General features: G+C 43.2%; 1 protein-coding gene across 1 annotated transcript; it reads right to left on the bottom strand.

Moving 5' to 3' along the window:
- Positions 1 to 16,005: 16,005 nt before the first annotated feature.
- On the bottom strand, positions 16,006 to 19,291 carry LOC115208081 (pulmonary surfactant-associated protein D). Its single transcript, XM_029775858.1, has 6 exons — positions 19,193 to 19,291; positions 18,492 to 18,648; positions 18,012 to 18,047; positions 17,159 to 17,263; positions 17,034 to 17,081; positions 16,006 to 16,559 (listed from the first exon to the last, which is right to left on the bottom strand). The coding sequence occupies exons 2-6, from the start codon at positions 18,643 to 18,645 to the stop codon at positions 16,180 to 16,182; spliced, it is 723 nt and encodes a 240-aa protein (XP_029631718.1). The 5' UTR covers positions 18,646 to 18,648; positions 19,193 to 19,291; the 3' UTR covers positions 16,006 to 16,179.
- Between the last annotated feature and the right edge of the window lie 4,193 nt (positions 19,292 to 23,484).

The following is a 23,484-nucleotide window of genomic DNA, read 5'->3' as shown; positions in this document are numbered from 1 at the left end:
GAGAGAAGGACTAACTCTCCCATTATAATCTTATTGGAGAGAAGAACTAACTCTCCCATTATTGGAGAGAAGGACTAACTCTCCCATTATAACCTTATTGGAGAGAAGGACTAAATCTCCCATTATTGGATAGAAGGACTAACTCTCCCATTATTGGAGAGAAGCACTAACTCTACCATTATTGGAGAGAAGACCTAACTCTCCCATTTTTGGAGAGAAGGACTAACTCTCCCATTATAACCTTATTGGAGAGAATGACTAACTCTCCCATTAATAATGGAGAGAAGGACTAACTCTCCCATTATAATCTTATTGGAGAGAAGACCTAACTCTACCATTATTGGAGAGAAGGACTAACTCTCCCATTATAACATTAATGGAGAGAAGGACTAACTCTCCCATTATTTTACAGAAGGACTAACTCTCCCATTTAAACTTATTGGAGAGAAGGACTAAGTCTCCCATTATAAGATTATTGGAGAGAAGAACTAACTCTCCCATTATAACCTGGAAGGGAATGTCACGGCTGTCGTCGGTGAAGGAGGACCAAAACGCAGCAGGTACATGTATGCTCATTTTGATGATTTATTAACTTCAAACAATGAACGTACAAAAATAACAAACACGAGAAATGAACGAACGAACGACAACAAACAGTCTGGCAAAGCCTAAGCTCAACACAGAACAATCACCCACAAATAACAACCACAAACACACCCTAATATATGGGACTCTCAATCAAAGGCAGATAGACAACACCTGCCTTCAACTGAGAGTCCCAACCCCAATCAACACAACATAGAAACACACTCACCAGACTAGACATAGAAATACATAAACATAGACTATAAACCAAAACCCCGGAAATACTAAATCAAACACCCTTTAACCAAACACACCACCCTGAACCACATAAAACAAATACCCTCTGTCACGTCCTGACCAAACTACAATACTAATTAACCCTTATACTGGCCAGGACGTGACAGTACCCCCCCCCCCCTTAAAGGTGCTAACCCCGAAAGCACCTTTAAAACAAAAAACAAAACAAAAACAACAACCCCCAAACAACAAAACAAAAATTCCCCTCTACTAAAGGGAGGGAAGGGAGGGTGGCTGCCATCAACGACGGCACTGTGCTACACCCCCCCCTCCCCAACCCACCTATATCAGGAGGTGGCTCCGGTTCAGGCCTTTCCCGGCACTCGGGCCACTCTGGCAGTTCGGGGCAGTCGGGGCAGTCTGGCAACTCGGGGCAGTCTGGCAACTCGGGACAGTCTGGGCAGTCTGGCAACTCGGGACAGTCTGGGCAGTCTGGCAACTCGGGACAGTCTGGGCAGTCTGGCAACTCGGGACAGTCTGGGCAGTCTGGCCACTCCAGCAGTTCAGGGCAGTCTGGCCACTCCGGCAGTTCAGGGCAGTCTGGCCACTCCGGCAGTTCAGGGCAGTCTGGCCACTCCGGCAGTTCAGGGCAGTCTGGCCACTCCGGCAGTTCAGGGCAGTCTGGCCACTCCGGCAGTTCAGGGCAGTCTGGCCACTCCGGCAGTTCAGCGCAGTCTGGCCACTCCGGCAGTTCAGCGCAGTCTGGCCACTCCGGCAGTTCAGCGCAGTCTGACCACTCCGGCGACTGTTGACTGGCGGGCAGCTCCGACGACTGTTGACTGGCGGGCAGCTCCGACGACTGTTGACTGGCGGGCAGCTCCGACGACTGTTGACTGGCGGGCAGCTCCGACGACTGTTGACTGGCGAGGCTGAGTTTACGCACTTGCAGGCTAGTGCGGGGAGCGGGAACAGGACGAGTCGGACTGGGTTGACGCACTTCCGGGTCCGCACGAGAGACAGGAGCTGGAAACCCAGGGCTATGGAGGCGCACAGCCGGTCTAGATCTTACCTCCTGCACAACCCGCCTTGGCTGGATGGAACTAGTAGCCCTGTACGAGCGGAGTGCTCGTACAGGGCAGACTGGGCTGTGCAGGGGCCTGATGGTAGCCGTGCGTAGAGCAGGAGTTGGGTAGCCTGGTCCTCGGAGGCGTACCGGCGACCAGATGTGCTGCGCAGGCATCCTCCTACCAGGCTGGATGCCCGCTCTAGCACGGCACCTGCGAGGGGCTGGAATAACTCGCACCGGACTATGCGTGCGTATGGGTGAGATAGTGCGCTTCTCAGCGAAACATAACGCTCTCCACCCCATACGCTCCTCCATATAACCACGGGTAGCTGGCTTCCGGCTCTTCCTTCGCCTAGCCAAACTACCCGTGTGCCCCCCCAAAAAATGTCTTGGGGGTGCCTCTCGTGCTTCTCCCTCAGCGCGTCTCTGGTCTCGTATCACCGCCTCTCTGCCTTGGCTGCCTCAATTTCCCACTGCGGGCGGCGATACTCCCCAGCCTGGTGCCAAAGTCCGGCCCCGTCCAGAACTTCCTCCCAAGTCCACTTCTCCCGCCAGTCCAACTCGAACGCCGTCTGCTCCTTCCTCTGCTGCTTGGTCCTTGAGTGGTGGGTGATTCTGTCACGGCTGTCGTCGGTGAAGGAGGACCAAAACGCAGCAGGTACGTGTATGCTCATTTTGATGATTTATTAACTTCAAACAATGAACGTACAAAAATAACAAACACGAGAAACGAACGAATGAACGAACGAACGAACGAACGAACGAACGACAACAAACAGTCTGGCAAAGCCTAAGCTCAACACAGAACAATCACCCACAAATAACAACCACAAACACACCCTAATATATGGGACTCTCATCTCAATCAGATAGACAACACCTGCCTTCAACTGAGAGTCCCAACCCCAATCAACACAACATAGAAACACACTCACCAGACTAGACATAGAAATACATAAACATAGACTATAAACCAAAACCCCGGAAATACTAAATCAAACACCCTTTAACCAAACACACCACCCTGAACCACATAAAACAAATACCCTCTGTCACATCCTGACCAAACTACAATACTAATCAACCCTTATATTGGCCAGGACGTGGCAGGGAAGGACTAACTCTCCCATTATTGTAGAGAAGGACTAACTCTCTCATTATTGGAGAGGAGAACTAACTCTCCCATTATAACATTATTGGAGAGAAGGACTAACTCTCCCATTATAGCCTTATTGGAGAGAAGGACTAACTCTCCCATTATAACCTTATTGAAGAGAAGGACCAACTCTCCCATTATTGAAGAGAAGGACTAACTCTCCCATTATTGGAGAGAAGGACTAACTCTCCCATTATTGGAGAGAGGCAAAAACTCTCCCATTGTTGGAGAGAAGGACTAACTCTCCTATTATTGGAGAGAAGAACTAACTCTCCCATTATTGGAGAGAAGGACTAACTCTCACCTTTTTGGAGAGAAGGACTAACTCTCCCATTATTGGAGATAAGGACTAACTCTCCCATTATTGGAGAGAAGGACTAACTCTCCCATCATTGGAGAGAAGAACTAACTCTCCCATTATAACATTATTGGAGAGAAGGACTAACTCTCCCATTATACCCTTATTGGAGAGAAGGACTAACTCTCCCATTATACCCTTATTGGAGAGAAGAACTAACTCTCCCATTATTGGAGAAAAGGACTAACTCTCCCATTATTGGAGAGAAGAACTAACTCTCCCATTATTGGAGAGAAGAACTAACTCTCCCATTATAACATTATTGGAAAGAATGACTAACTCTCCCATTATTGGAGAGAAGAACTAACTCTCCAATTATTGGAGAGAAGGACTAACTCTCCCATTGTAACCTTATTGGAGAGAAGAACTAACTCTCCCACTATAACCTTATTGGAGAGAAAGACTAACTCTCCCATTAATAATGGAGAGAAGGACTAACTCTCCCATTATAATCTTATTGGAGAGAAGAACTAACTCTCCCATTATTGGAGAGAAGAACTAACTCTCCCATTATTGGAGAGAAGAACTAACTCTCCCATTATAACATTATTGGAGAGAATGACTAACTCTCCCATTATTGGAGAGAAGAACTAACTCTCCAATTATTGGAGAGAAGGACTAACTCTCCCATTATAACCTTATTGGAGAGAAGAACTAACTCTCCCACTATAACCTTATTGGAGAGAATGACTAACTCTCCCATTAATAATGGAGAGAAGGACTAACACTCCCATCATAATCTTATTGGAGAGAAGAACTAACTCTCCCATTATTGGAGAGAAGAACTAACACTACCATTATTGGAGAGAAGGACTAACTCTCCCATTATAACATTATTAGAGAGAAGGACTAACTCTCCCATTATTGGGGAGAAGGACTAACTCTCCCATTATTGGAGAGAAGGACTAACTCTCCCATTTATGGAGAGAAGGACTAACTCTCCCATCATTGGAGAGAAGAACTAACTCTCCCATTATAACATTATTGGAGAGAAGGACTAACTCTCCCATTATACCCTTATTGGAGAGAAGAACTAACTCTCCCATTATTGGAGAGAAGGACTAACTCTCCCATTATTGGAGAGAAACACTAACTCTCCCATTATTGGAGAGAAGGACTAACTCTCCCATTATAACCTTATTGGAGAGAAGAACTAACTCTCCCACTATAACCTTATTGGAGAGAATGACTATCTCTCCCAGTAATAATGGAGAGAAGGACTAACTCTCCCATTATAACCTTATTGGAGAGAAGGGCTAACTCTCCCATTATTGGAGAGAAGCACCAACTCTCCCATTATTGGAGAGAAGCACTAACTCTCTTATTTTTGGAGAGAAGGACTACCTCTCCCATTATAACCTTATTGGAGAGAAGAACTAACTCTCCCATTATAACATTATTGGAGAGAAAGACTAACTCTCCCATTATTGGAGAGAAGGACTAACTCTCCCCTTATTGGACAGAAGGACTAACTCTCCCATTATTGGACAGAAGGACTAACTCTCCCATTATTGGACAGAAGGACTAACTCTCCCATTATTGGAGAGAAGGACTAACTCTCCCATTATTGGAGAGAAGGACTAACTCTCCCATTATAACATTATTGGAGAGAAAGACTAACTCTCCCATTATTGGACAGAAGGACTAACTCTCCCATTATTGGAGAGAAGGACTAACTCTCCCATTATAACATTATTGGAGAGAAAGACTAACTCTCCCATTATTGGAGAGAAGGACTAACTCTCCCATTATTGGAGAGAAGGACTAACTCTCTCATTATTGGAGAGAAGGACTAACTCTCCCATCATTGGAGAGAAGATGTAACTCTCCCATTATAACATTATTGGAGAGAAAGACTAACTCTCCCATTATAGCCTTATTGGAGAGAAGCACTAACTCTCCTATTATTTGAGAAAAGGACTAACTCTCCCATTATTGGAGAAAATGACTAACTCTCCCATTATTGGAGAGAAGAACTAACTCTCCCATTATTGGAGAGAAGGACTAACTCTTCCATTATAACCTTATTGGAGAGAAGGACTAACTCTCCATTATAATCTTATTGGAGAGAATAACTAACTCTCCCATTATAGCCTTATTGGAGAGAAAGCCTAACTCTCCCATTATAACCTTATTGAAGAGAAGGACTAACTCTCCCATTATTGAAGAGAAGGACTAACTCTCCCATTATTGGAGAGAAGGACTAACTCTCCTATTATTGGAGAGAATAACTAACTCTCCCATTATTGGAGAGAAGGACTAACTCTCCCATTATTGGAGAGAAGGACTAACTCTCCCATTATAACATTATTGGAGAGAAGGACTAACTCTCCCATTAATGGAGAGAAGGACTAACTCTCTCATTATTGGAGATAAGGACTAACTCTCCCATCATTGGAGAGAAAATCTAACTCTCCCATTATAACATTATTGGAGAGAAAGACTAACTCTCCCATTATAGCCTTATTGGAGAGAAGAACTAACTCTCCCATTATTTGAGAAAAGACTAACTCTCCCATTATTGGAGAAAAGGACTAACTCTCCCATTATTGGAGAGAAGAACTAACTCTCCCATTATTGGAGAGAAGGACTAACTCTCCCATTATAACCTTATTGGAGAGAAGGACTAACTCTCCATTATAATCTTATTGGAGAGAAGAACTAACTCTCCCATTATAACCTTATTGGAGAGAAGGACTAACTCTCCCTTTATTGGAGAGAAGGAATGGTCTGAGATTGTAACTGGACATAAATAATAATAAACAGACTAGGATGGATGTTATTGTGTCAAATTGGCTAAAACTGAAACTGACGGAAAAGACAGGAAATGGATGGAAAATGCCGGAAATGGACGGAAAATTTACATTTACATTTACATTTAAGTCATTTAGCAGACGCTCTTATCCAGAGCGACTTACAAATTGACTGGAAACTTACAGAATAGACTGGAAATAAACCTGGTGGTGATGGTAAATCTGCTTTACTTCTTGAAGAGTTCTCAATACTTTAGTTGACCATGACCAAGGAACTTCCACATTACAAATTAAAGAAGACTGCCAAACCCCTTTCTGGTTTCAGTTTGGCTTGGCTGTTAATTAAGGATCGGACCCTTTTTTTTTTTAAATGTCACCTAAAATGACATACTCAAATCTAACTGCCTGTAGCTCAGGACCTGAATAACTTAAATGCATATTCTTGATACCATTTGAAAGGAAACACTTTGAAGTTTGTGGAAATGTGAAATAAATGTAGTAGAATATAACACATTCGATCTGGTAAAAGATAATATAAAGAAAAAAACATGCGTTTATTTTTTTATTTTTTCATCATCTTTGAAATGCAAGAGAAAGGCCACAATGTATCATTTCAGTTTAGGCCCAATTTTGGCTACTCAATGGCAGCAATGTATGTGCAATGTTTTAGACTGATCCAATGAACCATTGCATTTCTGTTCAAAATGTTGTATCAAGTCTGCCCAAATGCGCCTAATTGGTTTATTAATACATTTTCAAATTCATAACTGTGCATTCTCCTCAAATAATAGAATGGTATTCTTTCACTGTAATAGCTACTGTAAATTGGACAGTGCAGTTAGATTAACAAGAAGCTCTCTGCCCGTATCAGATATGTCTATGTCCTGGGAAATATTCTTGTTACTTTCAACCTCATGCTAATAACATTAGCGCATGTTAGCTCAACCGTCCCGTGGGGGGGACACCGATCCCGTTGGGGTTAACAGCTTCTACCCCCAAGCCATAAGGGGGTAGAAGTTGATTAATTCGTGAACAATTAATCAAGTGGACACCGGAATATTTACATTGACCCCCCCCATTCATTAGTTGTTTTTACACAGCTGCTACTCACTGTTTATTATCTATGCATAGTCAGTTCACCCCTACCTACATGTACAAATTACCTCGACTTACCTGTACCCCCGCACATTGACTCTGTACCGGTACCCCCCCCCCCCCCCGTACATAGCCTCGTTATTGTTATTTTATTGTGTTCATTTTATAATTTTTTACTTTAGTTTATTCTGTAACTATTTTCTTAACTCTTTCTTGAACTGCACTGTTGGTTAAGGGCTTGTAAGTCACCTTGTATTCGGCGTACGTGACAAATAAAGTTTTATTTGGTGTGGTTATCTAATTGAGGTCATTCAGAGTTCTTTGTCTTCCAAGAAAACACACAATTGGATAGCAACACTAGGGTTTTAGTCTACAATATTTTGAAGGGTGTTTGTGTTTATTATGGATCCCCATTACTTCCTGCCAAGGCAGCAGCTACTCTTCCTGGGGTTTATTATGGATCCCCATTAGTTCCTGCCAAGGCAGCAGCTACTCTTCCTGGGGTTTATTATGGATCCCCAGTAGTTTCTGCCAAGGCAGCAGCTACTCTTCCTGGGGTTTATTATGGATCCCCGTTAGTTCCTGCCAAGGCAGCAGCTACTCTTCCTGGGGTTTATTATGGATCCCCATTAGTTCCTGCCAAGGCAGCAGCTACTCTTCCTGGTGTTTATTATGGATCCCCGTTAGTTCCTGCCAAGGCAGCAGCTACTCTTCCTGGTGTTTATTGTGGATCCCCAGTAGTTTCTGCCAAGGCAGCAGCTACTCTTCCTGGGGCTTATTGTGGATCCCCAGTAGTTTCTGCCAAGGCAGCAGCTACTCTTCCTGGGGCTTATTATGGAACACCATTAGTTCCTGCTAAGGCAGCAGCTACTCTTCCTGGGGCTTATTATGGAACCCCATTAGTTCCTGCTAAGGCAGCAGCTACTCTTCCTGGGGTCCAGCAACATTAAGGCAGTTATGTACAATTGAAAATATAACATGACATTACATTTCATAACACTTTTCACAACTTATTGTGTTCCCTCAGGCCACTACTCTACTATCACATATCTACAATACAAAATCCATGTGTGTGTAGGGTGTGCCTTATCATGTGTCTGTGTCTCTTCACAGTCCCCGCTTTTCCATAAGGGTTATTTGTATCTGTTTTTAATCTGATTCTACTGCCTGCATCAGTTACCTGATGTGGAATAGAGTTCCATGTTGTCATGGCTCTATGTAGTACTGTGCGCCTCCAATAGTCTGTTCTGGACTTGGGGACCGTGAAGAGACCTTTGGTGGCATGTGTTGTGGGGTATGCATGGGTGTCTGAGCTGTGTGCTAGAAATTTAAACGGACAGCTCGGTGCATTCAACATGTCAATACCTCTCATAAATACAAGTAGTGATGAAGTCAATCTCTCCTCCACTTTCAGCCGCCATGAGAGAATCACATGTACATTTTTAATGTTAGCTCTCTTTGTACATTTAAGGGCCAGCCGTGCTGTCCTGTTCTGAGCCACTTGTAATTTTCCTGTCCCTCTTTGTGGCACCTGACCACACGACTGAACAGTAGTCCTGGTGCAACGAAACTAGTGCCTGTAGGACCTGCCTTGTTGATAGTGTTGTTAAGGCAGAGCAGCGCTTTTATGGACAGACTTCTCCCCGTCTTAGCTACTGTTGTATCAACATGTTTTGACCATGACAGTTTACAATCTAGGGAGTTCCTTTTCTCTCCAAGCAGTTTAGTCACCTCTACTTGCTCAGTTTCCACAATATTTATTACAATATTTAGTTCAGGTTTACGGTTTAGTGAATGATTTGTCCCAAATACAATGCTTTTAGTTTTGGAAATATTTAAGACTAACTTATTCCTTGCCACCCATTCTGAAACTAACTGCAGCTCTTTATTAAGTGTTGCAGTCATTTCACTCGGTGTAGTAGCTGACTTGTGTAGTGTTGAGTCATCCGCACACATAGACACACTGGCTTTACTTAAAGCCAGTGGCATGTCATTAGTAAAGATTGAAAAAAGTAATGGGGTCTAGACAGCTGCCCTGGGGAATTAACTGTATATCCACAATATACAGTAGCAGGTGGTGTAAAGCAATAACACATACATTTTCCATTAGCAGACTATGATCAATAATGTCAAAAGCCGCACTGAAGTCTAACAAAACAGCTTCCACAATGTTTTTATCATACATTTCTCAATCATCAGTCATTTGTGTAAGTGCCGTGCTTGTTGAATGTCCATCCCTATAAGCGTGCTGAAAATCTGTTGTCAATTTGTTTACAGTAAAATAGAATTGCATATATGGTAGAATATTAATGCCAAGCTATTCCCTCCCATACAGATGTAGAATCTTAATTTGACTTAACTCTTTTGTTGCTGATCATTTTCCTGCCCAGCTGTAGTACATGAGGTTTAAAAAGGCTTTTAAAGTTAGCAATTTCCACTTTAATATTTCAGACTAGATTTGTCCTAACGAAAAATGTATCAACCCCTAAAAAACATTTCCATGAATTATAATCCATATAATAATTCAAATTTCCTGTTGCTGCAGGATTATTTTTCTGATGTAGCAAACTGGCTCAAATTAAGATCCTAAATATGTACACTGCTCAAAAAAATAAAGGGAACACTTAAACAACACAATGTAACTCCAAGTCAATCACACTTCTGTGAAATCAAACTGTCCACTTAGGAAGCAACACTGATTGACAATAAATTCCACATGCTGTTGTGCAAATGGAATAGACAACAGGTGGAAATGATAGGCAATTAGCAAGACACCCCCAATAAAGGAGTGGTTCTGCAGGTGGGGACCACAGACCACTTCTCAGTTCCTATGCTTCCTGGCTGATGTTTTAGTCACTTTTGAATGCTGGCGGTGCTTTCACTCTAGTGGTAGCATGAGACGGAGTCTACAACCCACACAAGTGGCTCAGGTAGTGCAGCTCATCCAGGATGGCACATCAATGCGAGCTGTGGCAAGAAGGTTTGCTGTGTCTGTCAGCGTAGTGTCCAGAGCATGGAGGCGCTACCAGGAGACAGGCCAGTACATCAGGAGACTTGGAGGAGGCCGTAGGAGGGCAACAACCCAGCAGCAGGACCGCTACCTCCGCCTTTGTGCAAGGAGGAGCAGGAGAAGCACTGCCAGAGCCCTGCAAAATGACCTCCAGCAGGCCACATATGTGCATGTGTCTGCTCAAACGGTCAGAAACAGACTCCATGAGGGTGGTATGAGGGCCCGACGTCCACAGGTGGGGGTTGTGCTTACAGCCCAACACCGTGCAGGACGTTTGGCATTTGCCAGAGAACACCAAGATTGGAAAATTCGCCACTGGCGCCCTGTGCTCTTCACAGATGAAAGCAGGTTCACACTGAGCACGTGACAGACGTGACAGAGTCTGGAGACGCCGTGGAGAACGTTCTGCTGCCTGCAACATCCTCCAGCATGACCGGTTTGGCAGTGGGTCAGTCATGGTGTGGGGTGGCATTTCTTTGGGGGGCCGCACAGCCCTCCATGTGCTCGCCAGAGGTAGCCTGACTGCCATTAGGTACCGAGATGAGATCCTCAGACCCCTTGTGAGACGACATGCTGGTGCGGTTGGCCCTGGGTTCCTCCTAATGCAAGACAATGCTAGACCTCATGTGGCTGGAGTGTGTCAGCAGTTCCTGCAAGAGGAAGGCATTGATGCTATGGACTGGCCCGCTCGTTCCCCAGACCTGACTCCAATTGAGCACATCTGGGACATCATGTCTCACTCCATCCACCAACGCCACGTTGCACCACAGACTGTCCAGGAGTTGGCGGATGCTTTAGTCCAGGTCTGGGAGGAGATCCCTCAGGAGACCATCTGCCACCTCATTAGGAGCATGCCCAGGCGTTGTAGGGAGGTCATACAGGCATGTGGAGGCCACACACACTACCGAGCCTAATTTTGACTTGTTTTAAGGACATTACATCAAAGTTGGATCAGCCTGTAGTGTGGTTTTCCAATTTAATTTTGAGTGTGACTCCAAATCCAGACCTCCATGGGTTGATAAATTGGATTTCCATTGATTATTTTTGTGTGATTTTGTTGTCAGCACATTCAACTATGTAAAGAAAAAAGTATTTAATAAGATTATTTCTTTCATTCAGATCTAGGATGTCTTGTTTAAGTGTTCCCTTTATTTTTTTGAGCAGTATATATGTCAATGTCTTGTGTAAGAGCTAATTTCAGAAACCTGTATGTACAGTACAGTAATAACTAAGAATAACATTGTTATTGTTGACAGAAACCTGTATGTACAGTACAGTAATAACTAAGAATAACATTGTTATTGTTGACAGAAACCTGTATGTACAGTACAGTAATTACTAAGAATAACATTGTTCTTGTTGGCAGAAATCTGTATGTACAGTACAGTAATAACTAAGAATAACATTGTTATTGTTGACAGAAACCTGTATGTACAGAGGAAACTAAGAATAACAGTTTCTTGTTGACAGAAACCTGTGTGGTAAGGACCGGGAACGTTACCGAGGAACACGACTGGCGTTGAAGCACGTGAGGCACCCCAAAGAAATGCGCACTCTCTCACCCATACGCACGCACAGTCCGGTGCGCGTTATTCCAGCCCCTCGCAGGTGCCGTGCTAGTGGGCATCCAGCCTGGTAGGAGGATGCCTGCGCAGCGCATCTGGTCGCCGGTACGCCTCCTAGGACCAGGCTACCCAACTCCCGCTCTACGCACGGCAACCATCAGGCCCCTGCACAGCCCAGTCCGCCCTGTACGAGCACCCCGCTCGTACAGGGCTACTAGTTCCATCCAGCCAGGACGGGTTGTGCAGGAGGTAAGATCAAGACCGCCTGTGCGCCTCCATAGCCCGGTGTTTCCAGTTCCTGTCTCTCGTGCGGACCCGGATGTGCGTCAGTCCAGTCCGACTCGTCCTGTTCCCGCTCCCCGCACTAGCCTGGAGGTGCGTGTTCCCAGTCTGGCACGTGCAGTACCAGCACCACGCACCAGGCTTCAAGTGCGTCAGCCCAATCCAACTCGTCCTGTTCTCACTCCCCGCACTAGCCTGGAGGTGCGTGTTCCCAGGCTGACAACCCCAGTACCAGCACCACGCACCAGGCTGTCAGTGCGCCGGCTCAGTCAAGAGTCGCCAGAGCTGCCCGTCAGTCAAGAGTCGCCAGAGCTGCCCGTCAGTCAGGAGCCGCCAGAGCCACCCACTAGTCAGGAGCTGCCAGAGTGGCCAGACTGCCCGGAGATGCCAGAGTGGCCAGACTGCCCGGAGTTGCCAGAGTGGCCAGACTGCCCGGAGCTGCCAGATTGGCCAGACTGCCCGGAGCTGCCAGAGTGGCCAGACTGCCCGGAGCTGCCAGAGTGGCCAGACTGCCCGGAACTGCCAGAGTGGCCAGACTGCCCGGAGCTGCCAGAGTGGCCAGACTGCCCGGAGCTGCCAGAGTGGCCAGACTGCCCGGAGCTGCCAGACTGCCCCATCGGCCAGGATCAGCCAGAGTGGCCCATCGGCCCAGAGTCTGCCGATTACGACGAACCAAGGGAGTCGAGCAGCAACCCTGAACTGAGTAAGCCTGACAATCCAGAACTTAAAATTATTAACTGTTCAATTAATGAGTCTGCATACAGGGTGGAGAGGAGGAGGTCTGCCCAGGATCCAGAGCAAGGGGAGTCTGCCTACGGTCTGAGGCTGATCGGGGTCGGCACTCTGGAGGACAATAGGCCGGAGCCTGAACCACCACCTGCATAGGTGGGTTGGGGAGGGGGGGTGTAGCACAGTGCCGTTGTTGACGGCAGCCACCCTCCCTTCCCTCCCTTTAGTTTAGGGGGAATTTTTGTTGTTGTTTGGGTTTTTTTGTTTTCTTAAGGTGCTTCCGGGGTTAGCACCTTTAGGGGGGGGGGGGTACTGTCACATCCTGGCCAGTATAAGGGTTAATTGTCATTGTAGTTTGGTCAGGACGTGGCAGAGGGTATTTGTTTTATGTGGTTCAGGGTGGTGTTTTGATAGTAGGGCGTTTGATTTAGTATTTCCGGGTTTTTGGTCTATGTTTATTTATTTCTATGGGTAGTCTAGTGAGTGTGTTTCTATGTTTGGTTAATTGGGGTTGGGACTCTCAATTGAAGGCAGGTGTTTTCTATTTGCCTTTGATTCAGAGTCCCATATATTAGGGTGTGTTTGTGTTTGTCATTTGTGGGAGATTGTTTCTTGTTTAGCGTGTGTGAGCCTAACAGGACTGTCTAGTAGATCGTGAGTACGTTGTTTATTATTTTGTGTTCACTTTTGAGTTAATAAACTTCAAGATGAACATTCACAATTCTGCTGCATATTGGTCCTCCTTTTCCGACGATGATTTCGCCATATCAGAGATAACTAAGAATAACATTGTTATTGTTGACAGAAACCTGTATGTACAGTAATAACTAAGAATAACATTGTTATTGATGACAGAAACCTGTATGTACAGTAAGTACAGTAATAACTAAGAATAACATTGTTATTGTTGACAGAAACCTGTATGTACAGTAAGTACAGTAATAACTAAGAATAACATTGCTATTGTTGACAGAAACCTGTATGTACAGAGATAACTAAGAATAACATTGCTATTGTTGATAGAAACCTGTATGTACAGAGATAACTAAGAATAACATTGCTATTGTTGATAGAAACCTGTATGTACAGTACAGTAATAACTAAGAATAACATTGTTATTGTTGACAGAAACCTGTATGTACAGTACAGTAATAACTAAGAATAACATTGTTATTGTTGACAGAAACCTGTATGTACAGTAATAACTAAGAATAACATTGTTTTTGTTGACAGAAACCTGTATGTACAGTACAGTAATAACTAAGAATAACATTGTTCTTGTTGACAGAAACCTGTATGTACAGGGATAACTAAGAATAACATTGTTCTTGTTGACAGAAACCTGTATGTACAGTAATAACTAAGAATAACATTGTTCTTGTTGACAGAAACCTGTATGTACAGTAAGTACAGAGATAACTAAGAATAACATTGTTTCTTGTGAGAGGTGTTTAGTGACATGAAATGCTGTGCTCTTTAAAAAAAATAACTCATAAAAGTTTTTCACAAGCTGGTGACAGAATTATTTTTCTTGGAAGATAATTAACAGACCCATGTTGCTGCTTCCTGTTTTGATCCTGGTTATAACCAGGAAGTGATGCTTGTTTGAATGTTTGCCATAGTTGTTGCTGAAGGTATTTCACTGTGTCAACAATTTTACATTTACGTCATTTAGCAGAAGCTCTTATCCAGAGCGACTTACAAATTGGTGCATTCACCTTATGATATCCAGTGGAACAACCACTTTACAATAGTACATCTATATCTTATTTGGGGGGGGGGGGTTAGAAGTATTACTTTATCCTATCCCAGGTATTCCTTAAAGAGGTGGGGTTTCAGGTGTCTCCGGAAGGGGGTGATTGACTCCGCTGTCCTGGCGTCGTGAGGGAGCTTGTTCCACCATTGAGGTGCCAGAGCAGCGAACAGTTTTGACTGGGCTGAGCGGGAACTGTGCTTTCTCAGAGGTAGGGGGGCGAGCAGGCCAGAGGTGGATGAACGCAGTGCCCTTGTTTGGGTGTAGGGCCTGATCAGAGCCACAATGTGGTCACAGATGTAGCATTCAAGTTTGTATTGCACTCACATATGTGTTCTGTGAGATAGGTAACTCTGAATCTATGAGCATTTGACGAGACAAAAAATTGTCCCAAAAATTATTACAACTCCTTTGATCTTGAAGACTTAATTATCAACGCAAACATCAAACATAGTGGAGCACCAGGGTTGGATATTTAGAACACAGTGGAGCACCAGGGTTGGATATATAGAGCACAGTGGAGCACCAGGGTTGGATATTTAGAACACAGTGGAGCACCAGGGTTGGATATTTAGAACACAGTGGAGCACCAGGGTTGGATATTTAGAACACAGTGGAGCACCAGGGTTGGATATTTAGAACACAGTGGAGCACCAGGGTTGGATATTTAGAACACAGTGGAGCACCAGGGTTGGATATTTAGAACACAGTGGAGCACCAGGGTTGGATATATAGAGCACAGTGGAGCACCAGGGTTGGATATTTAGAACACAGTGGAGCACCAGGGTTGGATATTTAGAACACAGTGGAGCACCAGGGTTGGATATTTAGAACACAGTGGAGCACCAGGGTTGGATATTTAGAACACAGTGGAGCACCAGGGTTGGATATTTAGAACACAGTGGAGCACCAGGGTTGGATATATAGATATGTATGTACCATTGGCAGAACTTATATGCCATTTGCAGATTTTTATATGCTCAAAAATAAGGTAATTTTGGTTTTGTACACGGTCACATGACATGTGGGACAGAAAGGTACAATCTTAGGTGAGTACATGGGGTGTTATATCTCAGCAGAGGGTCTGTCTATCTGGTCAACATCACTGATACAGGTCTCCCTTCACTCTCTGGTGGTATGGATAACTTGTCATTATGTCTCCAGAGAAACCTATAGAAACCTCCAGAGGAACGCTCACAGACATCTTCCTTTGGTGTTGAGATGCATTGCTTTTACTAGGGGGGCTCCAGGTCTGTCAGCCTAGACATAAAAGTTTAACTTGATATTTTGTTGTTTGGACATATATTCTTGCTATTCCTCTGTCATCAAACTGTAGGTCAAAAGTCGCCATGTGCATGATCAGTAGCCAATCTGTTCAGAGAGAAGGAGCATGAAGGAGACAGACAAGTACCAAAGAAAATGTGTTTGTTGCTTTATTCCACAAGTTTCCCTTTTCTATTCTACCCCTCATTTGAACTGACTAATTTGAATAAAGAAAGAACGAAAGGTGCAGAACAACTGGAAATACACACAAGAAAAAACCTAGAGATTTCATGGTAAATTCAGAAACAGCATTTCATAGAGGTGTCCCTATATCTCACACACGATAAGGGCATTGAAGGAGCACTCATATGTCACCTGCCATGCACCTGACTCTGTCAACATTGTACAGCCCTTATCCCCATTGGGAACTTTTGGTTCCCCATCTCCCCATTTGGAAAAGGTGAGGGGATGGCCTTTCAAATCTACCTGAAACTTTCCCTCTTTACTGGTGTCAACATTGAGCCATGCATTCTTCAAAGTCCCTTCAAAGACCTGCGTGAGAGCAGTGTTTTCCTCCTCGTTCTTCGGCAAAGCCAACACCAAGCCCCTCTTGGTACAGAACTGAACAGCGTCGTCAAAAGAACCCGGTCTCTTGTGTGACACAAAGTACTTCTTGTCAACTCTTCTGGTGAAGTCATAGTTTATGGCTGAAGAGAAACCAGGCATTAATGCAGTCAGTGTAACACTAAAAGTGGAAACAAAAGTTGCCTTTTTATATTTCACAAATGCCAACACACGACTAAATTCACACCTCATTTTCCCAAATTACGAATACTGCATAATTTATGTTGAACGGATACTTAGTACGGTACATATAAAATAACTTCATTTGAGCCGGTTTCAAACAGCAGGAAAATAATCCTGCAGCAACAGGAACCATGAGTTGTTATTTGGATTATAATTATTATTTGTGGGGATTGTAAAAAAAAATTGTTCGGGCAAATCAAGTCTGACATTTTTAAGTGGAAATGAAAACTTTAAAAGCCTTTTTAAACCCTGAATACACTACAAGTTTCCATTTCCTGCTGTGCAGGAAGTGATCAAATTAAGATAATGAATCTGTAATGTTGCATACATGTACATAACATTCTGATCATCCTATCTGAAATTCACTTCCTTACCCAACTCCAGTTTGACCAAGCTTTCTTGCAGGGGTTCCAGGTCTAAGTCTGTGAAAACAGAAAGTATGACTAGAGAGAACCAAATAATAAATACATAACCAGGAAGAGATAAATCAGCTGAATACCAGTAGCTCCTGCAGGGCCCGGGGGTCCAGGTGGACCAGGTGGACCAGGGACATTACGTCCATCTATACCAGGAAATTCATAAGATCCAGGCTGTCCAGGTAACCCTATGGAGAGATAATAGAGATGTGGATGTACTTATGGTTTTCACACATTTCTAAGATAGAGGAAAATCTATCCTGACAGACTTTATGAACAATTGAGGCAAATGTGTTCAACATGAGGAAAGACACCTAAATACAAATTAGAAAAAGTGATCTATACTAGAGTTAACTGACCATGTTAACAATGCTGTAGGATTCACAGCTCTGCTAATAATTCACAATACCCCAGCCCCTTTTAATAGGATTCACAGCTCTGCTAATAATTCACTATACCCCAGCCCCTTTTAATAGGATTCACAGCTCTACTAATAATTCACTATACCCCAGCCCCTTTTAATAGGATTCACAGCTCTACTAATAACTCACTATACCCCAGCCCCTTTTAATAGGATTCACAGCTCTGCTAATAATTCACAATACCCCAGACCCTTTTAATAGGATTCACAGCTCTGCTAATAATTCACAATACCCCAGCCCCTTTTAATAGGATTCACAGCTCTGCTAATAATTCATTATACCCAAGCCCATTTTAACAGGTTTATTTTGGCAACTGGTACAGACAAAGCCTCTTTCTGGGAATGGGTGTGGTTATCTAATTGAGGTTATTCAGAGTTCTTTGTCTTCCAAAAAAACAACAACGGGAAAACAGCACTACGGTTGTGGTCTATAATGTCTTGAAGGGTGTTGTGACCCCCTTACATGTTTGGGATGTAAATAATGAAGCTAGAACAGTTAACATGTCAGAATCTACCTCTCTCTCCAGGTGGACCAGGAAGTCCAGGCATGCCTATGGAGAGACAACAGGGATAGGGTTCATCACCATACTGTACACACCAAAGACTGCTTCAATTAGCCTATAACATGCTCTGCAGTCTGATCTGGCTTAAAGTGGCAGTTTATTACAAAATCAACAGTCTTATGTTGTTGTTTTTTTAATGTTTTTTTATTTTTATCAAAGGCTAACAGCAGGAAATATACCGGATTGGGCTTTCACATTATACCCCAGCCCCAGTTTGTTTGGCAACTGGTACAGACAAAGCCTTTTTGTAGGAGTAGGAGAGTTTATCTAACTGAGGGAATTCAGAGTTCTCTGTCCCCTCATCATCACTCCATCATCAGGTACGCAAATTAACGTGCATGCTTAAAGTGACAGTTTACACCAAAATCAACAGTCTTATATTTTGGGTTATGATAGGGTAAGGCAGTTGTTCTAAGCTTGCGACTCATTTACCTCCAGAAGGCCCAACAGGCCCAGGAGGGCCAGGAGGGCCAGGAAACCCAGGAATTCCTCTGGGACCCTGGCATTCACACTTCTCCGCCTGGCCTGGCAGAACCAGCAGGGAGAGAACACAGAGCTCCAAAGTCAGAAGTCTGCTCAGAGCCATAACCTAAAACAGCAGGGAGAAGACACAGAGACCAAAGGGACAGTAAATCACTGGTGTCATGCAAATAGAAGCACAGGAAACATCTGCTTATAAAGTACATGATAGGAACATTTACTGTCAATGGGATCGACAAGAATACAAGCTGTTGAAAAGTAGCATGCAGAATATGTGAATGTGTCATTTCAACAGCTTGACTCTGCCACTTTGTTACCAGTTGAGGGATGGAATGGAAATGTAACCTCTCTCAAATTAGATAGATGGAACTATTGTTGCAAGGACTGACAGGATATCAACATGCTAGTTTAAACAGAAACTATTGGTGTGTTTACAAAGACGCAAATGGAAACAGCAACAGAAACAATGAAGTAACAGGAACATTGATTGATGACAGTTGTAATCAGCTCATAATACATTGATAAGCTAAATCTTCAATAATCGATGGCTATAATGATTGAAATGACCGTTGAACATCCATAAAGCTTACATATTGTGCCTTTAAACTGCAGCCATATAATTAAGACAAAAAGTAAACAAGTGGGTACCATACCTCTTAAGTTGATGTGCTGAGAATGGATGTGATGTTTCTGTCCTGCTTTGCAACAGAATGCTAGAGAAATGGGTTGGTGCAGCAACTTATAAAGACATTGGTAAACAACACGTCACTTTGGAGGATTCATTATTATCGGGAAGTACTTCTGAAGTTCATTTACAGTTTACTGGAAAAGAGACAAACCTGGAATGTAATATCGAGAGTACCCTGTCAATTTTCACTTTTATTTCAAAACACTTATGAACTTGGAATCCTCTAGCAAGAAGACAAACAAATCTCTGACATCCATCAAACACATTCCATTTTAGCTCCATTCCACTTCTGGTAAGTTTGAGTCAACATGTAATGTAGTTTTTTCCCTGGCACACACTTGGCTGTGTCAACTCACAAAAAGTATTATATTCCTACATTTAATCAGTAGACAACGTGCATTTTAAAGGCAATGATAGGACCTAGTCTATAGATATGGACAATCCAAAAGGCAAACAGTGCATTTGGAAAGTATTCAGACCCTTTGACATTTTCCACATTTTGTTACATTACAGCCTTATTCTAAAATGGATTACATTGTTTTCTACACACAATACCCCATAATGACAAAGCAAAAACAGGTTTTTAGAAATGTTTGCAAATGAATAAAAATAAACAAAATATGGCATTTACATAAGTATTCAGACCCTTTACTCAGTACTTTGTTGAAGCACCTTTGGCAGCAATAACAGCCTCAAGTCTTCTTGGGTATGATGCTACAAGCTTGGCACAGCTGTATTTGGGGAGTTTCTCCCATTGTGCTCTGCAGATCCTCTCAAGCTCTGTCAGGTTGGATGGGGAGCGTTGCTGCACAGCTATTTTCAGGTCTCTCCAGAGATGTTCTATCAGGTTCAAGTCCGGACTACAGCTGGGCCACTCAAGGAAATTCAGAGACTTGTCCTGAAGCCACTCCTGCGTTGTCTTGGCTGTGTGCTTAGGGTCGTTATCCTGTTGGAAGATGAACCTTCGCCCCAGTCTGAGGTCCTGAGCGCTCTGGAGCAGGTTTTTATCAAGGATCTCTCTGTACTTTTCTCCGTTCATCTTCCCCTCGATCCTGACTAGTTTCCCAGTCCCTGCCACTGAAAAACATCCCCTCAGCATGACTCTGCCACCACCAATATTCACTGTAGGGATGTGACAGAATTCCTCCAGATGACGTTTGGCATTCAGGCCAAAGAGTTCAATCTTGGTTTCATCAGACCAGAGAATCCTGTTTCTCATGGTCTGAGAGACTTCAGATGCCTTTTGGCAAACTCCAAGCGGGCACAAGCATGGAGGAGGGAGGAGGGGGGAGGTAGAGGCTCTGCAAAGACTTCATGTGGATCCACTATGAAGAATTGAAAGGATATTACAGGCTATTGTGTTGAAAACGTTTAGGAAGAATGTTAACGGTCTCTCTTCTGAAAACAGCATGCCATTTAAAGGTTCTTCTCTTAAGAGTAACAGTTGTTTTAGACCAGTTATCTCTGATTCAGACTTTCTCAGATGGAAAAGTTTTCCAAAGAAAACAGTATTTATCTTCTCTAACTCCTCTCTCTCTCCTCTCTCCCCTTCCCCCTCTCTATCTCAATTCAATTTCAATTTAAGGGCTTTATTGGCATGAGAAACATATGTTTACATTGAAAAAGCAAGTGAAAAAAATAAACAAATGTGAAATAAACAATAAAAAAATGTACAGTAAACATTACTCACAAAAGTTCCAAAAGAATAAATACATTTCAAGTGTCATTATGTGCAAATAGTTGAAGTACAAAAGGGAAAATAAATAATTGCTGCTTTGGCTCAGTTTTTTGTGGCTCAGTTTTTTGTTAATTCTTTCCAATGTGTCAAGTAATTATCTTTTTAATTTGTCATGATTTTGTTGTGTCTAATTGTGTTGCTGTCCTGGGCCTCTGTGGGATCTGTTTGTGTTTGTGGATAGAGCCCCAGGACCAGCCTGCTGACTCTTCTCCAGGTTCATCTGTCTGTAGGGGATGGCTATTTTTAGCCAGATTCAAATTTTATGTGCCTTTTGATGGCATAGAAGGCCCTTCTTGTCTTGTCTCTCAGATGGTTCACAGCTTTGTGGAAGTTACCTGTGGCGCTGATGTTCAGGCCGAGGTACGTGTAGTTTTTTTCTCTAGGGCAACGGTGTCTAGACGGAATTTGTATTTGTGGTCCTGTCAACTGGACCTTTTTTGGAACACCATTATTTTTGACTTATTGATATTTACTGTCAGGGCCCAGGTCTGGCAGAATCTGTGCAGAATATCAGAATCTGTGCAGACCGTTTAAGTATAGCCAATTGGAATTCGTGGTCTGTATATTTTATAATTTCATTTAGGATAACACAACACCACAGGCCTTTTTTGGGTTGGAGGGTTTGTATTTTGTCCTGTAGTTCATTCAATGTAGTTTGAGAATCCAGTGGGTTCTGGTAGTCTTTAATCGTTGATTCTAAGATTTGTATTTGATCATTTTTTTTCTGTTTGTTGTTTGGTATAGGGCCAAAAAGATTGGAGAAGTGGTTCCCTGTAGCTCAGTTGGTAGAGCATGGTGTTTGCAACACCAGGGTTGTGGGTTTGATTCCCACGGGGGGCCAGCACAGAACAAAAATAGAAAATGTATGCATTCACTACTGTAAGTCGCTCTGGATAAGAGCGTCTGCTAAAATGTAAAATGTAAAAAATGTTTATCCATACATCTCCTTTTCGGATAGATAACTCTTCTTGTTTGTTTAGTGCTTTCCAATTTTCCCAGAAGTGGTTGGAGTCTGTGGATTCTTCAATTACATTGAGCTGCTTTCTGACCGTCTGTACCTTCTTTCCCGTAGTGTATTTCTGTATTGTTATAATGATTCACCATAGTGAAGGCGTAGACTCAGGTTTTCTGGGTCTGTATGTTTTTGGTTGGACAGGTTTCTCAATTTCTTTCTTAGGTTTTTGGGTTCTTCATCAAACCATTTGTCATTGTTGATAATTTTCTTAGGTTTTCTGCTTGACATGTTTAGATTTGATAGGGAAGCTGAGAGGTCAAATATACTGTTTAGGTTTTCTACTGCCAAGTTTATACCTTCACTATTACAGTGCAAATTTTTGTCCAGGACGTTGTCTAAAAGGGATTGGATTTGCTGTTGCCTCATTTTAGTTTTTTTGGAAGGTTTCCACACTACTTCCCTTAGCATTTCTGAATATTATTCAGTTCCTTTGTAATGCTCTGTTCAAGTAGACTGTGATTTTTCTGTGATCTGATAGGGGTGTCAGTTGGCTGACTGTGAACGCTCTGGGTTGAGGTCAGTGATAATATAGTCTACAGTACTACTGCCAAGAGATGAGCTACAGGTGTACTGTACCTACCGTAGGAGTCCCCCTCGAAGCCTACCATTGACTATGTACAGTACTCCTGCGACAGAGGTGCTGCTGTGCCTAGGGGGGCATATTGGGGAGGGAATGCTGTCACCTCCAGGTAAGTGTTTGTCCCCCTGTGTGCTGAGGGTGTCAGGTTATTGTCCAGTTCTGGCATTTAGGTCGCCACAGACTAGTACATGTCCCTGGGTCTGGAAATGATTGATATCCCCTTCCAGGATGGAGAAGCTGTCTTCATTAAAGTATGGGGATTCTAGTGCGGGATAGGCAGTGCCCTCCACTAATATTGCCACCCTTGGTAAATATGAGCAAAACAGGCTGTGAATTTTTATTAAGAATTTTTTATGCTCTTGGTCATTCATTCAAAATATTCACAAAAATATAACCTTTAACTGAAGTAAAATATGTTAAATAAATATTTTTCTCTGAAACATGTGTGCCACAATTATTGGCACCCCTAGAAATTCTTCTAAAATCTGAAGTATTTTCTCATTCCTATTTTACATTTAAGTTCACCTGAGTGACTAGGAACACTTAAGTGGTAAGCCATGACCCCTTATTTCACTGGGGTATAAATATGAGGTGACACAGGCCAAGTTCCCATAGTCATCCATCACTATGGGAAAGACCCGTGAATATAGTAATGATGTGTGAGAAAAGGTTGTTGAGCTGCATAATTCAGGAAATGGCTATAAGAAAATTGCCCAACGGTTGAAAATGCCCATTTCCACTATCAGGGCAATAATTAAGAAGGTTAAAGCAACTGGAGATGTTAACAATCGGCCTGGAAGAGGATGTGTGTCTATATTGATCCCACGCACAGTGAGGAGGATGGTTCCAGTGGACAAAAAGGGATCACAGTTGAAGAATTGTAGACGTTAGTTGGGGCGGCAGGTAGCCTAGTGGTTAGAGGGG

The sequence above is a fragment of the Salmo trutta genome, chromosome 1 (assembly GCF_901001165.1).
Source record: "Salmo trutta chromosome 1, fSalTru1.1, whole genome shotgun sequence".
Lineage (NCBI taxonomy): Eukaryota > Metazoa > Chordata > Actinopteri > Salmoniformes > Salmonidae > Salmo > Salmo trutta.
This window is presented reverse-complemented; position numbering and strand designations above follow the sequence as displayed.

Coding starts and splice junctions, on each gene's coding strand:
- LOC115208081 (XM_029775858.1), bottom strand. CDS start 18,645: ATGGCTCTGAGCAGACTTCTGACTTTGGAGCTCTGTGTTCTCTCCCTG. Junction 17,264..18,011: donor TGGTCCACCTGGAGAGAGAG/GTAGATTCTGAC, acceptor ATCTCTCCATAG/GGTTACCTGGACAGCCTGGA. Junction 16,560..17,033: donor CTTGGTCAAACTGGAGTTGG/GTAAGGAAGTGA, acceptor GTTTCTCTTCAG/CCATAAACTATGACTTCACC.